This window comes from Symphodus melops, assembly GCF_947650265.1.
Source record: "Symphodus melops genome assembly, chromosome: 1".
NCBI classification, from domain to species: Eukaryota; Metazoa; Chordata; class Actinopteri; order Labriformes; family Labridae; genus Symphodus; species Symphodus melops.
In genome coordinates this window covers 42,570,879-42,593,287 of record NC_136691.1, presented here as the reverse complement: position 1 = coordinate 42,593,287, position 22,409 = coordinate 42,570,879, and the positions used below count along the sequence as shown (strand labels likewise).

Genomic DNA, 22,409 nt, shown 5'->3' with positions numbered 1-22,409 from the left:
AATTAATTAATTTTTCCTTTGATTAGGAAAATGTTTAAAAAGAGAAATTTACATTACTCTATGTAATCAGTATGGATTCTTGCCTAATGCATAAACTGTAAATATTAAAATTGGATGCGTGGGTGCGACTCATTATCCCATCAATAAACGATCTATGTTCACTCTCCTCTCCGCGCTGTTCTCGCGGGAACTGCAGGAACGCGCCAAAGTAAGAAAACACAAGTCGTGTTAGAGTGACAGTGACAGAGAAAGCAGGACGACAAACCTTTGATTAGGTTAAAAATCATTCTCAAATGTGTTTTAACTGACGTAAACTAAACGGAAGTTCATTTCGACAAGTTTAATCCGGCAGACTAGCAGAGAAGATGGTTCTTCAAAACAGTGGAAGGTACAGATCAGACCGAGGACAAAGTGGAGGGGATCAGGAAAATCAGTAAGTGTCCTCGCTCACATATCTCATATGATCAACGTTTTTTAAAAGCTCGGTACATTAACTGTAAAATGTGAGTGATATGTGTCGCAGGATAATGTTTGCCATGATGTGACATGTAGCTGTGTTTGAACCACTAGGGACGATGGATCCTCGATGTCAGCTCTCAAGCGGCTGGAGCGCAGCCAGTTCACCGACGAGATGGACGCCCGCTTCGGGTTCGACAGGATGAAGGAGCCGGGGGAGAAAACAGGCTGGTTGATCAACATGCATCCTGTAAGTCTTAATAAGCATGATGTGTGTAGGTCTTTTTGGCTGTCTTATGGTTTAAAGTGGATAACACCGTGGCCCCTTTCTGCTTCCAGACTGAGATTCTCGATGAAGACAAGCGGATGATCAGTGCTGTTGACTATTATTTCATACAGGAGGATGGAAGCAGGTTTAAGGTCAGACGACTACCAGATAAACATACTGACTCATTAACAGTAATTGCTTTATGATAAAACTCTGTCCTAACGTATACCTTCACCTATTTATTCTGACTGCAGGTGGCCCTTCCATTTAAGCCATATTTCTACATTGCCACTAAAAAGGTGTGTGAGCGTCCCACATTTATTTCTTTGTCTGAACATGTTCAAACTCTGTCCTAAAGACAACTCTTTATTTGTTCAGAACTGCGAGAGAGAAGTCATCTCATACTTGTCAAAGAAGTTTCAAGGAAAGGTGACAAAGCTTGAAATTATACCCAAGGAGGACCTGGACCTGGTGAGAGTTTTGTTTGAAGTATCTTTACACTAGCGGTTCATACATTATGACACAAACAAAAACACAACATTGTTTTTTAGTTGTTGTTGTTTTTTTTTAAAGATACATTTTTGGATGACTTTTTGTACCAAACACTTATCATGTTTTACGATGTGCTTGTTTTTCCTCCTCAGCCAAACCATCTAGTCGGGCTGAAGAGAAGCTACATCAAGCTGTCGTTCAACACCGTGGATGACCTCATGAAGGTCAAGCGTGAGATCTCCCCAGCGGTACGAAAGAACAGAGAGAGAGAGCAGTCCAATGACGCCTACACCTCCATGTTATCAAGGTACCTTCAAACAAACCTTCTCATTAGTTATTTGCTATTATCTGTATTAGGTTAACTCTTTTTCAGGCTATTATTGATCTGTTTATATCTTTACTTTTATACAGTGCCCTATCAGGAGGTAATGTGACCTCAGCAGATGAAGAGGCGACAATGAAGAGCATTTCAGACCAGTTAGACAACATAGTGGACATAAGGGAGTACGACGTTCCCTATCATGTGCGGTTGTCCATCGACCTCAAGATCCACGTGGTAAAGACAGATTCCTTTGTTTTAAGACGGAAGCTAAAAGTGTTCGCTGTTCCAACCTTTACTGTGTCTGTCTTTCTCAGGCTCACTGGTATAATGTCCGATACAGAGGCAGCTCTTTCCCGCCAGAAATAGTGCGGAGAGATGATTTAGTGGAGCGACCGGTAAAAGGGATTTATTTATTATCCTGAAATCTGTCTTGTTTTCAGGTTTGGGTTTTGTGGTAATAAAGCAATGTTTATTTTTCCTCCTCAGGATCCGGTTGTTTTAGCTTTTGACATCGAGACCACCAAACTTCCGCTGAAGTTCCCAGATGCAGAAAGCGATCAGATAATGATGATCTCCTACATGATTGATGGACAGGTGAGTTGTTCTTCGTTCAAGCATTACTCGGTGTTTTTTTTTTTTGTTTGTTTTATTTTTAACTTAATTGTAAGTTCTTCATTCCAGATGTGTCACATTAAATAACTCGTGTTTCCTTTGAAAGGGCTTTCTGATCACAAACCGAGAGATAGTTTCTGAGAACATTGAAGATTTTGAGTTCACTCCCAAACCTGAGTATGAAGGGCCTTTCACTGTGTTCAATGAGGATGACGAGGTACATCAGTACTTCACTGTGAAAATAAAAACTAAAGTTCACACAAATGCTTCTTCAGTAAACAAATGTGTGGCTCTGTTGTTTTTCCTGAATGGACTTAAAACACAATGGTCTTTGTCTGCAGGCGGCTCTCCTCCAGAGATGGTTTGATCACGTTCATGAAACCAAACCAAACATCTTTGTGACATACAACGGAGACTTCTTTGACTGGTGCGATGTTTATTCAGAGTGATCGCTTTAATAACTCACCATATGGTGTTTACCCTCATGTTATAAAGGTGTTTGTTTCTGCTCTTTCAAGGCCTTTTATTGAGACTCGGGCTGCCCTGCATGGACTGAACATGTACCGGGAGATCGGTTTCCAGAAGGACAGTCAGGGGGAGTACAAGTCCTCTCAAGCCATCCACATGGACTGTTATAGGTTTGCAGTTCAAACGCTAACACGGGCTAACACACTTCAGCTTTATTTGAGATGAATTCCTTTCTAATGGGATTCGTTGGTCGTCAGGTGGGTGAAGAGAGACAGCTACCTGCCTGTGGGGAGTCACAATCTGAAGGCAGCAGCAAAGGCTAAATTAGGCTACGACCCGGTGGAGCTGGACCCAGAGGAGATGTGTCGCATGGCAACTGAGGAGCCACAGGTACAGAAATGGACTTCAGATTCAACCGCACTTTGCTTTGAGTACATTTCTTTGTTTATTTCATTTCTGTTTTCTTTCAGACGTTAGCCACCTACTCTGTGTCAGACGCCGTGGCCACGTATTACCTCTACATGAAATACGTTCACCCCTTCATCTTTGCTTTGTGCACCATCATCCCCATGGAGCCTGATGAGGTTTGTCTTTTACATGATGTATTTATAGAGAGGAGAAAAAAAAAAAAGTCCTGAATTTCAAAGACTGATCATTTGCTGTCTTGTCTCTGTGACCAGGTGCTGCGTAAAGGCTCAGGCACTCTGTGTGAAGCCTTGCTCATGGTGCAGGCCTTCCACGCAAACATCATCTTCCCAAACAAGCAGGAGCAGGTCTTCAACAAGCTGACAGACGACGGCCACGTCATGGACTCTGAGACCTATGTAGGCGGCCACGTGGAGGCGCTGGAGTCCGGCGTGTTTCGCAGTGATATCCCCTGCCGCTTCAAAATGGTACACTTTAATTTACAGCAGATTTACTTCGCTGCTTTTTGTGGGCTTTTTTGTGTGAGCGTGGCGGTTTGGTGTCCGGTGTGTTGACAGAACCCAGCTGCATTTGACTTCCTGCTGCAAAGAGTTGAGAGAACGATGCGTCACGCCATCGAGGAAGAGGAGAGCATCCCTTTGGAGCAGGTCACTAACTTCAACGAGGTATGTTGACCTTTGACATGTTCCTTTGGTGAATGTTTGCTCTCTTCTCTGTTAAAAGTGATCACATACCTCTGCTCTCTTTTCTCAGGTTTGTGATGAGATCAAAAAGAAGTTAACTTCCCTGAAGGAGGTTCCAAACCGGATCGAGTGTCCCCTTATCTACCATCTGGATGTCGGGGCGATGTACCCCAATATCATCCTCACCAACCGCCTGCAGGTGAAACAGAAACCAACCAGCATAATTCCTGGAATAAAAGGCATAGTAAAAGGCTGAACATTAAATTCTTTCATTTGAACCTTTTTAAAGCCGTCTGCCATGGTTGATGAAGCTACCTGTGCTGCCTGTGACTTTAACAAACCTGGTGCGACCTGTCAGAGGAGGATGGCCTGGCAGTGGAGAGGCGAAATCAGTAAGTTTCAGTTTCAGCGCCTGTGGCTGCTTCCAACGTTGCTTCTTTTTTTTTTTTTTATTATTATTATTATTTTTTTAAGTGTTTTCACGTTTCCTGCAGTGCCGGCAAGTCGCAGTGAGTTCCATCGCATCCAGCAGCAACTTGAGTCTGAGAAGTTTCCGCCTTTTTTCCCAAACGGCCCACCTCGGGCTTTCCACACGCTCAACAGAGAAGAGCAGGCCAAACACGAGAAGAAACGTCTGGCGGGTAAGCTCTTTAGATTTTCCTTTTTGAGCTGTCTTAATGACTGGGCTGCCTAAAGCCTTGTTTAATGTGTCTGATCTTTACGTTAGATTATTGTAAGAAGGCCTATAAGAAAACTCACGTCACAAGGCTGGAGGAGCGGGTCACCACCATCTGTCAGAGAGAAAACTCTTTTTACGTCGACACCGTGAGGGCTTTTAGAGATCGCAGATATGAATTCAAGGGACTTCACAAGGTATTAACTGCAACGAATAAGAACAATTCTAACGGCCATTAAACTCCAACTCATTTGTAATTGCATATAACTTGTTTCTCTTTAAATATGTCTTGCTTTAGGTGTGGAAGAAGAAGCTTTCAGCAGCTCAGGACAGTGGAGACGCCGCTGAGGTGAAGCGCTGTAAAAACATGGAGATCCTGTACGAGTCTCTGCAGCTGGCTCACAAGTGCATTCTCAACTCTTTCTACGGCTACGTCATGAGGAAAGGGTACGAGCGACCGTTTTCATCATTCAACTCGTCTGACCGCCTCCTTTTTCCCTGAGCCCTTCAACCACTCGGCTGCTGGTGCTGACGGTGTCTGTGCTTGTCTCTGTGCTTCCATCAGGGCGCGCTGGTACTCCATGGAGATGGCCGGCATCGTGTGCTTCACTGGAGCCAACATCATCACTCAGGCCAGAGAGCTCATCGAACAAATAGGGTGAGTGTATTTTCATACACTACTTTCAAATAAAAAAAATTTTTTTAAAAACCCTCCGCACATCCACATCAGGTTTTGACTGATTGTGTGCTGGAGTTGACCTTTTTTTAGAAAAAAAAAATTTGGGGGCTAAATCAGGATTACATTTAGCTTTTATTTAGGATGCTGGTTTTACAGAAGTATCACATCTGTGTTACATTAATACTAGTAAAGTTCTGCACTGTTATTATCAGCTCTAATGTATGAGCTGAAATATGCTGCCGATACATTTCTATTTGACACATGAGTTCGTCCTCTTCTTTTTTTTATTTAACCTTTATTTAACCATTGGTCCCATTGAGATTAAAAACCTCTTTTCCTATGGAGACCTGGCCAAGACAGGCAGCAGCAAAAAAGAAACCCACAAAGTACAGTTCATAAAAGCATCGCATGATGGATTAAAATTCTGCGTCTGCCCCCCTCAGGCGGCCCCTGGAGTTGGACACTGACGGTATCTGGTGCGTCCTCCCTAACACCTTCCCCGAGAACTTTGTGGTGAAAACCAGTAACGAGAAGAAGCCCAAGGTGACCATCTCTTACCCCGGGGCCATGCTGAACATCATGGTGAAGGAGGGATTCACCAACGATCAGTACCACGAGCTGGTCGAGCCCGCCTCCCTCACCTACAACACCAGGTCAGAGAACAGCATCTTCTTTGAGGTGGACGGACCGTACCTGGCAATGATCCTGCCTGCTTCCAAAGAGGAGGGGAAGAAACTGAAGAAAAGGTAACGTGATCGTGGATTTTCTTTCATTCGGTTGTTAAACATACGTAAACTGTCCGCTTTGAGGGATTTGTTTGTGTTTGTTTCAGGTACGCCGTGTTCAATGAGGACGGCTCTCTGGCTGAGCTGAAGGGTTTTGAAATAAAGAGAAGAGGAGAGCTCCAGCTCATTAAGATTTTTCAGTCGTCAGTGTTTGAGGCTTTCCTCAAAGGGACAACTCTGGAGGAAGTGTACGCTTCTGTGGCCAAAGTGGCCGACTACTGGCTGGATGTTCTGTATAGCAAGGTGATTAAACCATGAAAAAACAGCCTCTCTGTGTCACAGATTATTGTCATCATTATTTCTAACCTTTGGGAGGAGCTGACATGAACCACTTGTTTATCTTGCATTTCAACTACAGTTTCATTTCCGGTCACGTCTGTGTCATGGATTGGAGCCTTTACAAGAAGCTGATATGTGATATCTAACTGGTCTGATACGTTTTTCGCTTTTTTCCCTCTAGGCTGCCAACATGCCAGACGCAGAGCTGTTTGAACTGATTTCAGAGAATCGCTCGATGTCCAGGAAGCTGGAGGACTACGGAGAGCAGAAGTCGACCTCCATCAGCACCGCAAAGAGACTGGCTGAGTTCTTGGGGGACCAAATGGTGAAAGACGCAGGACTGAGCTGCCGCTACGTGATCTCGAGGAAACCAGAGGGCTCTCCTGTCACAGAAAGGTGCGACAGTATATTTGTCACGTCATATTTGTTGTTTTGACTGTTATCCTGCCAAAGAAGTTTACTGAACATTACTGCTACAACATGAAGATTACACTACACTCATTCACACACTGAGTACTGTAGAGTTACAGTATTTAAGTAGAGTCAGACTCCTAGGCCACTGGTGACCTTGTTTGGAGGATTAAAGTGTAACTGTAACTAAGTTTGTTTCTTTGTATTCGTTTGTATGGAGAAGGGAATGAAAAGAGCAGATGTGCTGTATAGACGTCCTACTGTCAGTGGTTTCAAATCAAATGATGTCAGTGTTGCTTTCCCTTTTGTTAAATGTTGTGGAGAAGAAGCACTTTGTAATATAAGCAGAGTAAAAGCTTAGAGAGTGACTGTGACTGATGTTTGTCTCGCTCCATCAGAGCCATTCCTCTGGCCATCTTCCAGGCCGAGTCCAGCGTGAAGAAACATTTCCTCCGTAAGTGGTTGAAGATGCCCAGCCTGCATGACTTGGACATCCGCTCGGTGAGTTTTCAAACACGTCTGGACTTGTCTGTCATAATTAACTCTTTTTTTTTTTTTTTCTTTTTTCTTTTTTAATTTCTGACACTGCTTCGGGCCGTTTCAGATCCTGGATTGGAATTATTACATCGAGCGATTGGGTAGTGCCATCCAGAAAATCATCACCATCCCTGCAGCTCTTCAACAGGCAAAACAAACGTTTAACACGTTTCATTAATCTTTCAACCTTTCATTGTTTAAGGTTGAAATGAATTTAAAATGTTTCCGTTCATCATCAGGTGAAGAATCCAGTCCCCAGAGTGAGGCATCCTGACTGGCTTCACAAGAAACTCCTGGAGAAAAATGATATCTACAAGCAGAAGAAAATCAGTGAGCTGTTCACCAGTGAGGGAAAGAGACAGGTTTGTTCTCCTATGAGAATTTCAACAAGGAATTCAGAAACACTTTGGATGTCAAGTGTTTTTTTTTCTATGCTTCCTTCTGTGTTTCTTCCGTCCTTTTCCTAACAACCTTTCCTCTCTCAGGTTGCCCATCAGCCTCTCGCAGAAGGCCACGCCGCAGACATCGAGGACTTCGGGATGCCAGCCAAACCACTGCAGCCAGCCATCCTCATCAGCACCAAGCGGAAGCGGGCAACTCAGGGAGAGAACAGCCAGGTTGAGTCTCAGGATGTAGAGCTCACTCAGTCCTGGAGAGAGATTCTGGGGCCGCCCCCACCTTCTGGAAACACAAGGGTAAGCTAGCAGCAACAAGCACCAAGTGTTTTCCTGTTACATCAGAGTCTTTTTCGTCAGTTCGACAGCTCTGCAGACCACGACAAATGTTTGTAAAATCAGTATAATTTTATTCTCTCAATTAGAGATCACTTGAACCAAATCTACAGAACATCAAAAAAAATAGTTGTCACCAGAGGCCTATGCTCTTGCAGAAGGAGGAGTTGGATGTCAAAACAATGATAGTTGTACCTAAAATGAAAGTGGAATAGAATACATATTGATAATGTCAAATATCTATTTGTCTCTGTCTGAAACCTTTTAAGTTAAAACATTTGTATCGTGTTTAGAAATTAATAGGAACGTGTTTGCTGCAGTAAAAGTGCTATGGCAGTTGTCATTTCTATAAATACTTGACCATAATAAAAAATAATATTTATTTATAAGTTGGGGGAGAAAATGGACAAACCTATAGCCAGACCAGAAACACATTATTTGCAGTGGTCCTTTAATTTTTCCAAAGCTGTATCTGAAGGATGCATCAGAGAAATTTGACAAAACATTGACAAAAATATGAACATTGCCTCTGTTTGTCTACAGGAGCAGCGTCTTGTGTGGCTGCGGTATCATAAGAAGAAGTGGGAGCTGCAGCTGAGGCAGAGGAAGGAGAGGAAGAAGAGGAGGAGGCTGCTGGACGGGGAATCTCAGCACGTAGGGAGCGGAGTGATCAGAGATGGGCCCACCACCGGCCTGGGGAACTTCCTCCGCAGAACGGCTCGCAGCATCCTCGACATGCCGTGGCAAATAGTGCAGGTGGGACAAAGTCGACTTAGTTAGCATAGCATCGTGGAATCAGCGAACCTAGCCAAAAATTAAACAATTTTCTTCTGCTTCTGCTTTCTTCTGCTGTGTTGTGTTTCCTGCTCAGATTGCAGAAACGAGTCACCCCGGTCTGTACAAGCTGTGGGCTGTGATTGGAAATGACCTCCACTGCATGAAGCTCAACATCCCCAGAGTCTTCTACGTCAACCAGAAAGTCCCCAAACAGGAGGAGGGAGCCACATACAAAAAGGCATGTGAACGAGATGATCTATGTTATTATAGCACGTGTGGGCAAAATAATGACATTCATGTTATGGGACTGTGTGGCTTCAGGTGAACCGCATGCTGCCTCGCTCTAACATGGTTTATTACCTGTATGAGTACTGTGTGCCAGAGGACATGTACCAGGAGCACATCAATGAGATCAACGCGGACCTGTCTGCCCCCGACATTGAAGGAGTTTATGAAACACAGGTATTGAATAATGAAGTGGTTTATCACCTCACTCGTGAGGCTCGACAATGCCGTAAAAGTTGGACAGAAACCCTCAACAATCCTACTAACGTGATCTCTCTCAGGTCCCGTTGCTGTTTCGAGCATTGGTGCAGCTTGGGTGTGTGTGTATGGTGAACAAACGTGTGGTGAGGGATCTGGCTGGCAGAGATGCCGACACTTTTGACCTGGAGCATCTGGAGATGAGGTCTCTGGCCCAGTTCAGCTACTTGGAGCCTGGTAAAACCACTTTTCTTAGTTTTATTTTCCATTTTCCCTACGTTTTGTAGGTCGTGGAATATAATTCTTACAATGATGTTTCCCGTTATATGTAGTAAGTTTTACATCAATCAGTGTCTTGTTTCCTCTCTTTTAGGTAGCGTTCGCCATATGTACTTGTACCATCACAGCCAGGGTCACAAAGCTCTTTTTGGTCTCTTCATCCCTTCTCAGCGCAAAGCCAGCATCTTCGTCCTGGACACAGTAAGAAGAACAACACACTCTCATTTCTTCCAGTGTTGCTTTATTGAATCATGTTTGCTCAAGGGGAGGCTCCTCCAGTGCAAACACTTTTGTGACTGCTTTACTGGAAGCCATAAATAGTTGTTTCGAGTATTAAAGATGAATATTTAATTATTAATTGCACCATGCCTATATCAATAACGAAGCACCCATTGCAGCTGAAAGAAAAGGCCTCAGGACCTCTGAATTTTATCTACTAAGGTGAGGAGCAACCAGATGCCCAACCTGAGTAACCTCTACACGGCTGAGCGCACCGCTCTCCTGGAGAAGACGACGGAGGAGCTCCTTCCTCCAGAGAAACACAACTTTGAGGTCCGAGCTGAAAACGATGTGAAGGCTATTTACCGCGCTCTGCAGCGCATACTACTAAACTACAAGGTAAAATATACTGCAGCTGTTTCCAATAAGGACTCATTCTCCTACACAGATGACTGTTTATTTCCACATTGTTGGTGTAGTATTATGCCTTTACTTGGTTTATTGCTGCCAACAGGAGGAGCGTCGGGGGCCCACCCTCATCGCTTTGCAGTCAAACTGGGAGTTGCGGCGGTTGGCGGCGGGCATGCCGCTGCTCGAGGAGTTTCCTGTCGTTCCAGTACACGTGGTTGATGAGATCAGCTATAATGTACTGGACTGGCAACGCCATGGTGCTCGCCGCATGATTCGTCACTACCTGAACCTGGACAGCTGTCTGTCTCAGGCCTTTGACATGGCCAGGTACAAACTGCACACCTTTGATACTCTTCTACAGAGGAGGCTGTAGTTTCCAGCATTTTTTTTTTTAAGTTAGAAAGTTTGGTTGACAGAATCTAGATTGAATTTTGAGAACTATTTGAACTAATAATGTCTCTGTCTTGCAGGTATTATCACTTGCCTGTAGGGAACTTGCCTCAGGATGTGTCCATTTTTGGCTCAGACTTGTTCCTGGCAAGACATCTACGGAAACACAACCACCTGCTGTGGCTGTCTCCCACAGCCAGGCCCGACCTCGGAGGAAAAGAGGCCGATGACAGTCGTCTGGTGATGGAAAGTGAAGACAGGGGCTCTGTGGAAATCAACGCTCAAGGCTGCTATTCCACAGGTACCACTTCGCCATGACACACTCCAACACTGCTCATGAAGCTAGTGCACATTCTTTGAGTGTCTATCTCTGTATTTCTAAATAATCATGTTTCTATTTGTGTCAGTGTGTGTTGAGCTGGACCTCCAGAGCCTGGCAGTAAACACCATCCTCCAATCACAGCACGTCAACGATATGGAGGGCGGAGCAAGTCTGGGTGTCAGTTTTGATGTGATCCAGCAGGCCTCGTTGGAGGACATGATGTCAGGAAACCAGGGAGCCAACTCTCTTGCTAGCTATGATGAGACAGCTCTCTGCTCCAACACCTTCAGGTGTGTAAACACAAGCGGGACATATGAAACTCACATGCATATTAGTTACTCACTGCAGGGTTTTTTTTATTAGTCCACGCTCATTGTTTTGCTAACCTGAGTGTTTGCACTGTGTTGTGTGCACAGGATCCTGAAGAGCATGGTGGTTGGATGGGTCAGAGAGATCACTCAGTTTCACAATGTGTACGCAGACAATCAGGTGATGCACTTCTACCGCTGGCTGCGCTCACCAAGCTCTCTGCTCTATGACCCTGCACTGCACCGAACGCTGCACAACATGATGAAGAAGGTGTTTCTACAGTGAGTTACGAGAGCGACCGACTTGTGGACCGGCTATCAGCCTCTCCAATTACCCTTCTTCACCTGTAGACCAAGCACATATTTATCATTCAGTTGAGTGCTCATCTAGAACCCCTTTCACTTTTTACTGTAAAATTATTCTCCCTGGGGTATATGAAAAACTAAACATTAAAATATAACCATATAAAGCTGATCTTGGTTTATCGATAGCTGGTTAAAATAGAAGGTGTGATCATTCTCTGGAGATTTCTCAAGGTGGTGTGATTATTTTTGTTCTTAATATACAACTCCATCTTTTGATATGCATTGTGAACTCCTTTTGATAGTAGTTCTCTCTTTGTTCCGTCAGACTGGTGGCAGAGTTCAAACGTCTCGGCTCCACTGTGGTTTACGGAAACTTCAACAGGATCATCTTGTGCACTAAAAAGCGAAGGATCGATGACGCCATCGGCTATGTTGAGTACATCACAAAGAGGTCAGAGAGCTATTCTCCGCAGGTCACACCAGAGAGTATGTTCTTTTCACTGGGTTTAAGTAATTTAGCATTGTTACAATTATCAGTAAATAAATGGGCATGCACAAACTACATCCATACATAGAAAAAAAAGAAAATCAATTGTATTTATGGCTCTGCCTAAAAGTCCTATTTGTTATTACAGCAGTAGACATTTTCTTCCTGAGGTCCTTTCGAAATAACTGATTTAAGCACAGCAATAGAAAAGAAATTAAAATATATGTATAAACATCCAAAAGAACTGAGACTGACTATTTACATCTGAGGACTAAACAGTCAGAATTTAAAGAGTGTTTTGGTTAAAATATAAAATGAATCAAGAACCTGGGGAGGTTTGTGACCCTGTAGAAACCTGCTCTCTCTGAACGCTCCATTTTGGTGTGTGTCTTTTTAAATGCAATGAACCCCCTGAGTTTTCCCTGTAGACATCACTTCGCTAGCAAGAATAATGACCTGCTCAAAAGTTTAGCTCTTGGCTGGAGGTTGAGTTCATGGGAGGAGATACCAGGGGAGGGGAGATGAGGGTATTTTCTTACCAGAATTGTGACGTCACAAGTCAAGAAAATGTGAAACAGAGCACTTTTCTCTGTGTGGTAAGACTTAAACAGACCACAAATGAAGGACTGGATGGATTTATTTGAAATTGTGTGGGTTGATAGACACTAAGGTTAGCCATATAAATGTTCAAAAACACTTAAAAAAGTGGATCTTTCATAATATCTCCCCTTTAAGAAAAACATCCATTAGAGCAGTGCGATGTTTTGATGATGGAAACCGCAACACCATTTCAGCCAAAGTGAGTTCTGTAAAGCAAAAACAGAGGAGAAAACTGCTCATTAGGCTAATGGAAGGAATAATTACCGTATATAAAGAGTGAAGGTCGAGGTTTTGGTGCAGCTTAAAAAACAGCATTTCTAATGTCATCTACAAGGAAAACACTGGTGCTTTTAACTGTTAGATCCATTTTTCCTATCATCATGTCTGAGTATTTGCCTGTTTGTAAATCTTTGTCGCCATCAGTTTATGTTTTTTATCATCTCCTCACATAATCCAAAACCAGACGCATCATCATCCTAACTTAGTGTTTCTCCTCCAGCATCCACTCCAGAGAAATCTTTCACTCCTTGTCCATCTCCTTCTCCCGCTGCTGGGAGTTCCTGCTGTGGATGGATCCGGCTAACTGTGGCGGCGTGAAGGGCAAACTGCCCTCCGGCTTCATGTATGGAGAGGTAAATCAGACTCACTCACAGTATATTTAGTTAGATTTGCGTAACAGAACTTGATCAACCTTCCTGATTTTGTTTTAGGACGGAGGCAAAGAGAAGAGAAAGACACAAGAAGAAGGGGATGAGGAAGGGAGTGAGGATGAGGAGAACGTGGTGGAAGAGGAAGATGATGATGGAGAGACAGATGAGGTGGAGGAGCTGATTGAGAGCAACTGGAACATCATGCAGTATCTGCCCCAAACTGCATCCTGTCAGAAATACTTCCTCATGATCATCTCTGGTGAGAAATAATCAATCCACATTAGATTTTTTTTTTTTTTTTTTTTGCTTTCTGTACTTTCCAAATCTTAGGGGCGGTACGGCTCAGTTTGCAGAGCCGACGTCTCTCAATTCGAAGCAGCCCAGGAGCGCCTAATCTCCCGTCGGGGATCAATAAAGTAAATCTTCTTCTTTACTTTTTTTCCACACCAGCTTACATTGCAGCGGTGTACCACAGCATGAAAGAGGAGCTGAGACGCAACGCTCCTGGTGCAACACCTGTCAAGAGGCGTGGAGGTAGCCAGGCTTCCCAGCAAGCAGTGGGGGACTTAAGTGCTCTTCCTGGTAAGATCATCAATTCATCTAGCAGATTGTTTTGTCCAAAGACATAAATCAATAAGTAGAACACGAGCAAGAATCTAGAGAGGAGGAAACATTGTCTGTGTGTGTGCTGAAAGTGCAGGCAGGAAGGGCCGGCTGAAGACCAGTCACTGCAGAGTTTTAGATTATGTCCACAGGTTTGATGGTGCATGTAGGGGGAACCTGCCAGTAAGCAGTTGTAATTGTCATCGTGTGAAATGACAAAAAGTCTGAACTTGATGTCATCAAACTTGGTCATCAATCATGACACCTCAGGTTTGAGGCAAACTTTAGACATAAGTTTGATTCTTCCAAGCTGGGTATCGATGGGAGGTTGCATGGCATGACAAGGAGCTCAGTCTTTGACAGGCTGAGTCGGAGGTCAGGTTCATTCATCTATTTCGAGATATCTGCTAGGCCTTCCCTGGTGTTTCTTCGGAACTTGTCATCAAAGTTGTTCTTAAACAAATAAAGGGTTTTGTTTTGTTTTTTGATGACATTTTTAATGATGTACTTATATTTACATTTTTTAACATGCAATTTTTGTTTGCATCTCTAGCTGGTGTATATTTCAATAAATAAACTTCTCTCCAGCTGTATTTAAACAAAAATATAATTCAAAAACTATTTCTCAGTCTAGTTTTGATTTAATCTCTCCCACAGGAATGATCTCCTTCTCCCAGGAATATGTGTCGAATGAGCTCACCCAAAACTTTTTCACCATCACTCAAAAGATCCAGAAGAAGGTGACAGGTACCCGGGGTGTTACACAGCCCTCAGAGATGTTCCCTGTCCTGCCTGGATCACACCTGCCCCTCAACAACCCAGCACTGGAGTTTATCAAATATGTTTGCCAGGTAATGTTACTAAAGTATATAAAAAGGAAAAAAACTAGGCGATTTTCCTTTCACTACATTGAAATAAGATTATTCATCAGTTCCATTTCGTCTCCAGGTCCTTTCACTGGACGCCAACATCATGAACCAGGTGAACAAATTAAAAAGAGACTTGCTGCGTCTTGTCGACGTCGGAGAGTTTTCCGACAACGCCCACTTCCGTGACCCCTGCAACTCGTACATCTTGCCAGAGGTCATCTGTCACCACTGCAACTTCTGTCGTGACCTCGACCTCTGCAAGGACCCATCCGTGGAACAAGTGAGAGGAGGAGCCTTGATGGACATCATACCAACATTATTATCACTCCTGTTTTTGAACATGCCCTCTGGAAATTATTCAGATTCCAGTTTGACGATTGGTTTTCTCTCCTCAGGATGGATCTGTGTTACCTCAGTGGTTCTGCTCAAACTGCCAGGCGCAGTATGAGACTGAGTCAATTGAGATGGCTCTGGTGGAAGCTCTGCAGAAGAAACTCATGAGCTACACACTGCAGGACCTGGTGAGAAAAGAATGCTGATAATCTGCATGTTAGCTGTGTTCTTCATACACACGCATCGGTTTCCTAAAGCTTCTGAAAAATCTGTGATTTCCAGGTTTGTATAAAATGTAAAGGAGTGAAGGAAGCAAACATGCCCTTATACTGCAAATGTGCTGGAGACTTCGACCTCACTTTCCCCGCCAAGGTATTTACACTCAAATACATCCCATCAATTATCACAAATGTTGTATAATTACTCCATTCAGTGTGGTGATGACGGTGTGTGAATGTTCTTTTTCTTTCATTTGAAGAGCTTCTCTGAGCAGATCACGGTGTTTCGGAGCATAGCGTCTCATTACAACATGAGCTTCCTGGAGGAGACCATCGACTGGTTGCTTGTTATGAGCCCACACATCACCCAGAGCACTCACTAATTGTGAAATCTACCACAGAAGTGCATTAATCCCTGAGCTACTCTGTAACAAACTCTTTTTAGTCTGGGAAACTTTTCCTGTATGTGCACTTGTTCATTAGCCTTAATGACACAGGCGTGGCAGGCTGGAGGAGAAATGTGCTATAGATATGTTTGAAGATATGATGATGCCGAAATAACTGTATGTATGAGTGTACATTTTTATATTTGATTGTTAATAAATATGTTTCAACACTTTTAGCCTGAATTTATTCATTGCTCATTACAGTTGCACATTCAGTGTCTATTCTAAGGACCAGAAATCAAAATCTTCCTTTCTTACTTGGTATGTTGTCATGTGGTAGGTAACATCTGTTTTGTTTTTTTGTTTTCACTTTTCAGTTGGTCATATGGCCATGATTTGGATATGGGATGTCTTTACTGCATGCATATCCTTTTACTAAAGCACAAGTACCTTTTTGTACATTTCAAATTCCTGCACTCTTGAACTGGATTTGAATGATCATGTTCTTGGATTTTTAGGTTGATGTTTCTAATAGTTAATTCTTGAAGGTTTAAGGCGTGGTCCACACCCCAGCTCTCCTGGGAAATCCCCTGCCATGATCTTTGAAAGCTTGCTGTGAGGCATCAGTCCTCACCACCACACCATTGTAAACCTTGCAGCGTTTACTTTTTTCATTGATGACTCTACTATACATGTTTCCAATCCAAAAATGTGGAAGGAAATTGAACAATTGTGACATAAAAAGGTTCCTGTTGGGATATAGACTGAACCTTATAGCTGTGAGATTGCTGGTTGAGTTTTCGCTTCCCAGCACAGTGTGGTGCTCCACAGCTGAATTTTCTGGAAGCCAGAACATTGCAGCCCCTGTGGGGGTTTGAACCAAGAACCGGCTTGAGGCAGCCTCACAGAGTTAGCTTGTTCAAGTTTATTTCATTTTGGGTATCTAATGTTGAGATTTGAACATATTCTAATACTCCAGAAAGAAAGGTGCTGGCACTGAACCATCTTGCTGTGAGGCGGCAGCTAACTACCAACCTTAATGCTCCTTGCAGTATTCCATTTTGTGTTTAATTTTGTTTGCCCATGACATTATGGTTTATCAAAAGCCTGGTCCATAATTGGTGGGAACAAGGATGAGCACTACATTGAAAAGGCCCCAGGTGGAATCCAAACCATGAAAGTACCAACATTGCTATGAGGTGTCAGTGCTAACATAACCACTACAGAAACAAGCCACCTTGCAGTGCTTACCTATTTAAATGTATGGTTTTTTTTCCATTACATTATGGTTTTACAAGAAAAAGTTCACTTCTTTGGGATTTAGATTTTTTAGGATACAGTACAATTCATGCAGTGGACGATATTAGAGCAGTAAAGCTTTTTCATACATGTTTAAAAACTGCTTTTCCATATCGGAGTTCATGTTTCTTTGTAGTATCAATAATCAGAAAAATCTTCAAGTTTCCCACACAAGAACATTCTAGAATCACAATCCTGACACATGAAGAGAGCCTGTTAAAAGCTGCTTTGATCGGTAATTCAAGGTATTGTCCGATTTTTAAGTTTTATCGGTTTAATCTAAACCCCAACGTTTTAAAGTAAACACTTTAATATAGAGAATATTGACATTATCTATTTCTGTTAAGGTTTGGGTGTCATGTTTTATTGTTCTTGACTGTAGGAGGATCTTTTCGTGATTGTTGATTCCCTTCGAGCAACTCAGCCTTACAGTGATCTTAACCCATGCATCTCCATCACTTTAACCTCATTGGCCCTTTAGATGACTCACTTTGCCTGCTGATGGGTGCGTCTCCCAGACGAGTAATCACATTCATACTCTGATCTGAGGCACAATTAGATTGGATTCTTGGAGCTTCTCACTGACACAAACTACACATATAGGTTGACAAATGAAGCACTTTGAGGGCCTTTGACTAAAATCTTCACATTTTCAAAGTTAGCTATCTGAGATCTGACACTTAAATAGTAAAAAAAAACCAAACAGATAATAAAACCTTAGATAAGACATTCTTCTTTTTCAGCTTTTTAACATTTCATAAACATAAATTCTAAAGCTGACATGTCACTGTCCAGCGTGCTCCTTCATACATCATGGTAAATTATCGATCCACTAGACTTAATCTTAAGTCGTTTTTTCACCACTGACATTTTTATTAGTCTCAGTGGTCCAGATGGATTCACACTTTCCACAATCTTGTTAGAGAACCCATTTTACGGGAAATGGCAGTGTTATTAAATTACTGCTCATTGCCCTCCTCAAGCGTCTCCTGGCCGTTTCCTTCTACATCCTCTGAACATATCAGGTTGAAATTAGTGATTATACGCAGATTGTTCCAAGTTTAATGTTTACACTAAAACAGATTTATAAGAGCAGAAAGAGTGAACCTAACATGAATGTCAATTTCTGAAATTGGAGTTAATAGATACGTTTATTGCATTCATTGTCTGCAATACACTCATATAAACGGTCATAGTTTGATTGGTTGTGTACTCTAAACATTGATTGGTTGTGTACTCTAAACATTTTCTGCATTGACATGTTACATACTGGGAAAATTCATCAATCCTCTAAAATGTTGTCACTTGAAAAGAAAAACAATCAGATACATTGTTGTGGAGTTGGAGTCCATGAAATTAAACTAATAAAATTAATTATCTGCAAACCAGCTATGATATCAGGCGATCCTCTGTCCTTCTCTGTGATTCTCCAGTTTAGTTCGTCCCATCTAACCACATTATAGCAGCCACTGGCAGTCCATAACTGATCTGATAAACATCTTAGAGTTGAGTCCACAGTCAGCTGGTTGAGGAGAGTCCAAACTCTTGGCCAGCTGGGGCTGAGGCAACTGTGATGATGTTAAAGAGGTACACCGTCTGATAGGTCTGAATGATTTGAGCCGTAGCTGTTGATGAAGCTGAGCTCTGTGGGAATTGGCACCTGGGGCTCCTTGACAATCTGTGGGTGACAGATAGCCTAAACTGAGTGAGACAGCACACATAATACTAGGACTTGGAGAACAAAGCAGCTGTATGGTAAATGGAACATGGACTTGGACTTGTATAGCACTTCACTTGCCCTCTGACTACTCCAAGCGCTTTTACACTGCATGTTACAATTAACCATTCACACATTGAAGGCAACGTCTTCTACCAATACTGCTCAATTGCCCAACAGTACTCTCCATTCACATACAGTAAAGGTGATGTAGAAGCATAAGCAATTCAGAGCTGAGTATCATTAAAAACAACTGCAGGGGCTGATGATTGAACCTCCTGGTTGAGAGATGACTGACTCACAGCCGCCACAAGTAATCGACCTGATGTTTTTGCTTGCTTGTAAGCTGGTATGGTGATGTCTTCCTTTCTAAAAAATTATGTGTTGCATTGATTAAGTGAAAAAAAAATATTGTTACACATGACAATTATCTCACTGGCTATTCTTTGTGAAAACTATGCTGGAGATTGAACAGTTACTTTGTACTCACCTCATCAAACTTTCTGTCACTATAGACCTCGTTCTTGTCAATAAATGTAAGCATGATCCAGTCACAGATAATGGTACACTAGAGGGATGAATTATAAGAGAACAGATTTGCACTATGCGATGCAAAGGAGCATAGCTGTTGATTTGACATTTTGAAGGTCAGATAGTTACTCACAATCCCAACTGAAGTCATAGCAGTCACTGTGCTAATGATGGTGGGGATGGGACTGAATTTACCAGCCTTGAAGAGAGATCATATGTTAAAAAAGTGAATCATGAGGAAGCTGTAATAATGATTGATTTTTCACTTACATGTCCATGAACTATGACATCCAGGCGCATGCCATAGGCCTTGATAAGTGTACGAGACTCCACCCCGTCCTTACTGTAATATTTGGCAAACCTGGGCAAATGTAATAGACATCACATGGGTAAGTGCTCTAAAACCTTATACAAACCAATGCAACAAAAAACTGCTCAAAATATATAACAGAAAAAAATCTGTAAATATACATAAAAATAAGATGTGCTCACCTGTAATAAAAACCAGAACTGGCCTCATCCTTTCGAAGATCAAGACGGCGGAAAGAATATGATGGTTTACAATTTGAAGGATCCAAGTCCAGGTTACAATTCCAGTGGATAAAAACTCCTATCACTCCTCCCTGACAAAAGAAACCCTGCTGTGATCATAGTGTCTTATGCAATACAATGTCAAAGTAGATAATTTTGTTTGCCATCCTCATAATAGTCTATCATAAAGACAGTTCAAAATGGAGCCAATTCAAAATACCATTTTCTTTACCTGGGTATACATTTTTACATCAGGATCTTCATGAGTCAAAACATTAGAATATGTTGATTGTAAAACCCATACGTACAGTCCTGCAGAGCTCACTGAAATTCTCCCTTGCCTGCTTTGCGATGTAGCCCAGGCGAAAGTTCGGACAGTAGGGCTCATTATCTACATCATAATGACACTTGTTGAGATATCTGTATGTGTTGCGTTTGTTTGATGTAGCTTTGATGTTTCCCCTGCAAGAAAAAGACAAGAACAGGAGTGAGACAGAATCTCTACAGTTACAGTGTTCAACTTTATAGGCTTTTAGATCCTGTGTGTACTCTACCTCAGTGCTTTGAATCTGGGAAAGTGGATGGAGTTCCTGATGAATACTGTGAAATTGATGGCCTCCTCTAATGCTGGTTCACTGTTGAAGACACACAAAAAAACATTTAGTGCACCCACTAGTTTCAGGTTAAATGTTTTTGGTTTTTTTCCTAGTCGCATCCACTAAGACAGTTCATACATACAACATTGTGTTTATAGCCCTACCTGTGACCAACCAAATATTAACTGATGTGTTTTATCTTCTCCTTTATCCTTTATTGTTGTTATGGTAAAAGATTGCCTAAAGTGCAGATCTTTCAAAACAACTCTTTTTCACTATGAATTTGAGATATGGGTTTGCTTTTATTGCTATCAGTTAACTCCTAGCGTGGCAAGAAAAAACTTCCTTTTAACAGGCAGAAATTTTCAGCAGACCCGGGCTCAGAACTCAGAACCCTTCGCTCGTTAACATAAGTCTCAATATGCTTTAAAACCTTTCATGATTTTTCTATCCTTCTTCTTTAAAGAGCAGGAAGATTTAAGACATTGAGTAATGCCATAAGCAAACACTGAAACAATCTTCGGGAAACAAAAAGTAACCATGTGTTATTGTTGCAGCTAATATGTTATTTAGGTTTATTTTTCACATGTGGACAAAATATTAACTTGAACCGAGTTTTAAGAATATAAATTGTGAGATTTTCTAACATAATTCTTACCGCACTACAGCATGCTCCTCAATAGGACACCAGGTTTGTATCTCACAGGTTTTAAAGGTGTGGTTGTAGTACTGAATGCATCTGCCAGTCCTTCTGCCTGCAAGAAAGTGTTAAAACAGAGGAAAAACTGTTACCAATGCAGACCAAGCAGAAAGGAAGATTCTGTTTAGGAATAAATACTGTACCATGGCCGTCGAAGTCAACTTCTCCCTTGACACAGTCAGAGTCTGACGTACAGTTGGCGTTTGCAACATTGAAATGCTGAAATAAAACCAGATAGATGCTCAGTCATTGGAGAACAAAAGTGATTATGTTACTGATATGTGTATTGTTCTTTGCAAAGCAGCATGCTCAGAAACTTTTGTAGACTTCTCACCTCTGCACAGGTTCCTTGCTTCTGATCATATGTAACTTCTCGCCTTAGTATTGTGCTAATGACATCGCCCCCCTTTGAGATAGACAGACATACCATAGTAACTTTGGTGTTAAGAAACAATACAATAGAGTATGGGAGTTTAGACTTTCTTAATTGCATTGCATTTGTTTTTGACTCACTTCTGAGGGTTGAGCATACTCCACAGTGTCCAAGATATCATCTCCATGAACTGCTGAGCCTTTCATGAGCGTGTAAACTGAGCTCTCTGGACGGTTTTCACTCTCTTGGTAGGCTTTTTGACTTATGAAGACATACCTTCGGTTTGATAGAGCAGACAAACCCAGTATCACATTTTCTGTCATGACGTCAAGTTAAATTGAGGGTATCACATTACCTAAGATCTGTTCATTCCTTTTTGCTGAGGCCAAGATGGAAGAAAGCATGACGCAGTGCAATTTTAAAATCCAGGACATCTAATCCAAGAAGTAGTTTAAGATTTAAAACAGTCAGATTAATGGTAAAATGTTGTTTATGAACACTGAGCTTTTGGGGAAAAACTTCAGTTCCACAAAACTACAATTTGTGTGTTGAGAATTCAACGTAGCAGTACAGTATTTTAATCCTTAAACAGTCTTTTCCACAGAGAAAAATATTTCAGGGAAAATACACATTTAAATTCTAACCTTTCAAATTCAGAGATTGTTCCTTAAAGATCATTGGCACGCAATAAATGCAATCATGAAGCTTACCAGATGAAATAGGTGATCACAAGAAACTGGACGGCTCTGTAAATAATACCAAGAGTTCTGTTTTTAACCACCATCACCTTTGGTGTCTCATAGTCCCAGAAGCTCAGAAAATAATCCTTTATAAAGTTCCGTAGGCCCATAGTGAACTGATTCGATGGCTCACACATATTCCAAGACTGAAAACCTATTTCTAAATAAAATTATCTGTCTTTATCAAGCTTCAATTTTCTAGTAGTTTACTTTCTGAGTCTGTACTCCTGTTCAGCTCCAGTCAGCATCTCTCTAAAGCATCCTGACACGTCTAGAGAGAGGAAGAAGTGAAGGGGGTGAAGGGGGTGGGGCTCAGAAGTGGTTGAGATGAAGTGGTTGACATGACATTTTAGAGGTGTCCATCAGATGTGGTTGACATGACATGTATAGCCTTAAATGAGTGATATGTATATAATGTTTATAATCTATCTATCGATGGAGTTGATCTATCTATCT

The 22,409-nt window shown here is 42.0% G+C and overlaps 2 protein-coding genes across 2 annotated transcripts; one reads left to right on the top strand and one right to left on the bottom strand.

Moving 5' to 3' along the window:
* The first annotated feature begins 158 nt into the window (after window positions 1-158).
* On the top strand, window positions 159-15,702 carry pole (polymerase (DNA directed), epsilon). Its single transcript, XM_079348193.1, has 48 exons — window positions 159-433; window positions 571-706; window positions 796-876; window positions 979-1,023; window positions 1,103-1,195; window positions 1,369-1,523; window positions 1,628-1,772; window positions 1,853-1,933; window positions 2,025-2,132; window positions 2,257-2,367; window positions 2,492-2,577; window positions 2,669-2,788; window positions 2,876-3,008; window positions 3,089-3,202; window positions 3,299-3,511; window positions 3,602-3,709; window positions 3,798-3,926; window positions 4,017-4,119; window positions 4,222-4,368; window positions 4,455-4,600; window positions 4,702-4,850; window positions 4,969-5,061; window positions 5,526-5,828; window positions 5,915-6,110; window positions 6,328-6,542; window positions 6,956-7,058; window positions 7,162-7,242; window positions 7,334-7,456; window positions 7,580-7,789; window positions 8,369-8,581; window positions 8,697-8,840; window positions 8,924-9,064; window positions 9,169-9,322; window positions 9,459-9,565; window positions 9,806-9,982; window positions 10,098-10,321; window positions 10,465-10,685; window positions 10,792-10,996; window positions 11,123-11,296; window positions 11,646-11,771; window positions 12,907-13,039; window positions 13,118-13,316; window positions 13,508-13,639; window positions 14,318-14,511; window positions 14,609-14,809; window positions 14,925-15,050; window positions 15,145-15,234; window positions 15,341-15,702. The coding sequence occupies exons 1-48, from the start codon at window positions 366-368 to the stop codon at window positions 15,461-15,463; spliced, it is 6,879 nt and encodes a 2,292-aa protein (XP_079204319.1). The 5' UTR covers window positions 159-365; the 3' UTR covers window positions 15,464-15,702.
* A 1,411-nt stretch (window positions 15,703-17,113) lies between these two features.
* On the bottom strand, window positions 17,114-22,298 carry p2rx2 (purinergic receptor P2X, ligand-gated ion channel, 2). Its single transcript, XM_079342801.1, has 12 exons — window positions 21,924-22,298; window positions 21,354-21,489; window positions 21,175-21,246; window positions 20,984-21,059; window positions 20,799-20,895; window positions 20,099-20,179; window positions 19,853-20,006; window positions 19,506-19,636; window positions 19,284-19,374; window positions 19,147-19,212; window positions 18,973-19,050; window positions 17,114-18,443 (listed from the first exon to the last, which is right to left on the bottom strand). The coding sequence occupies exons 1-12, from the start codon at window positions 22,088-22,090 to the stop codon at window positions 18,345-18,347; spliced, it is 1,248 nt and encodes a 415-aa protein (XP_079198927.1). The 5' UTR covers window positions 22,091-22,298; the 3' UTR covers window positions 17,114-18,344.
* Window positions 22,299-22,409: the final 111 nt, after the last annotated feature.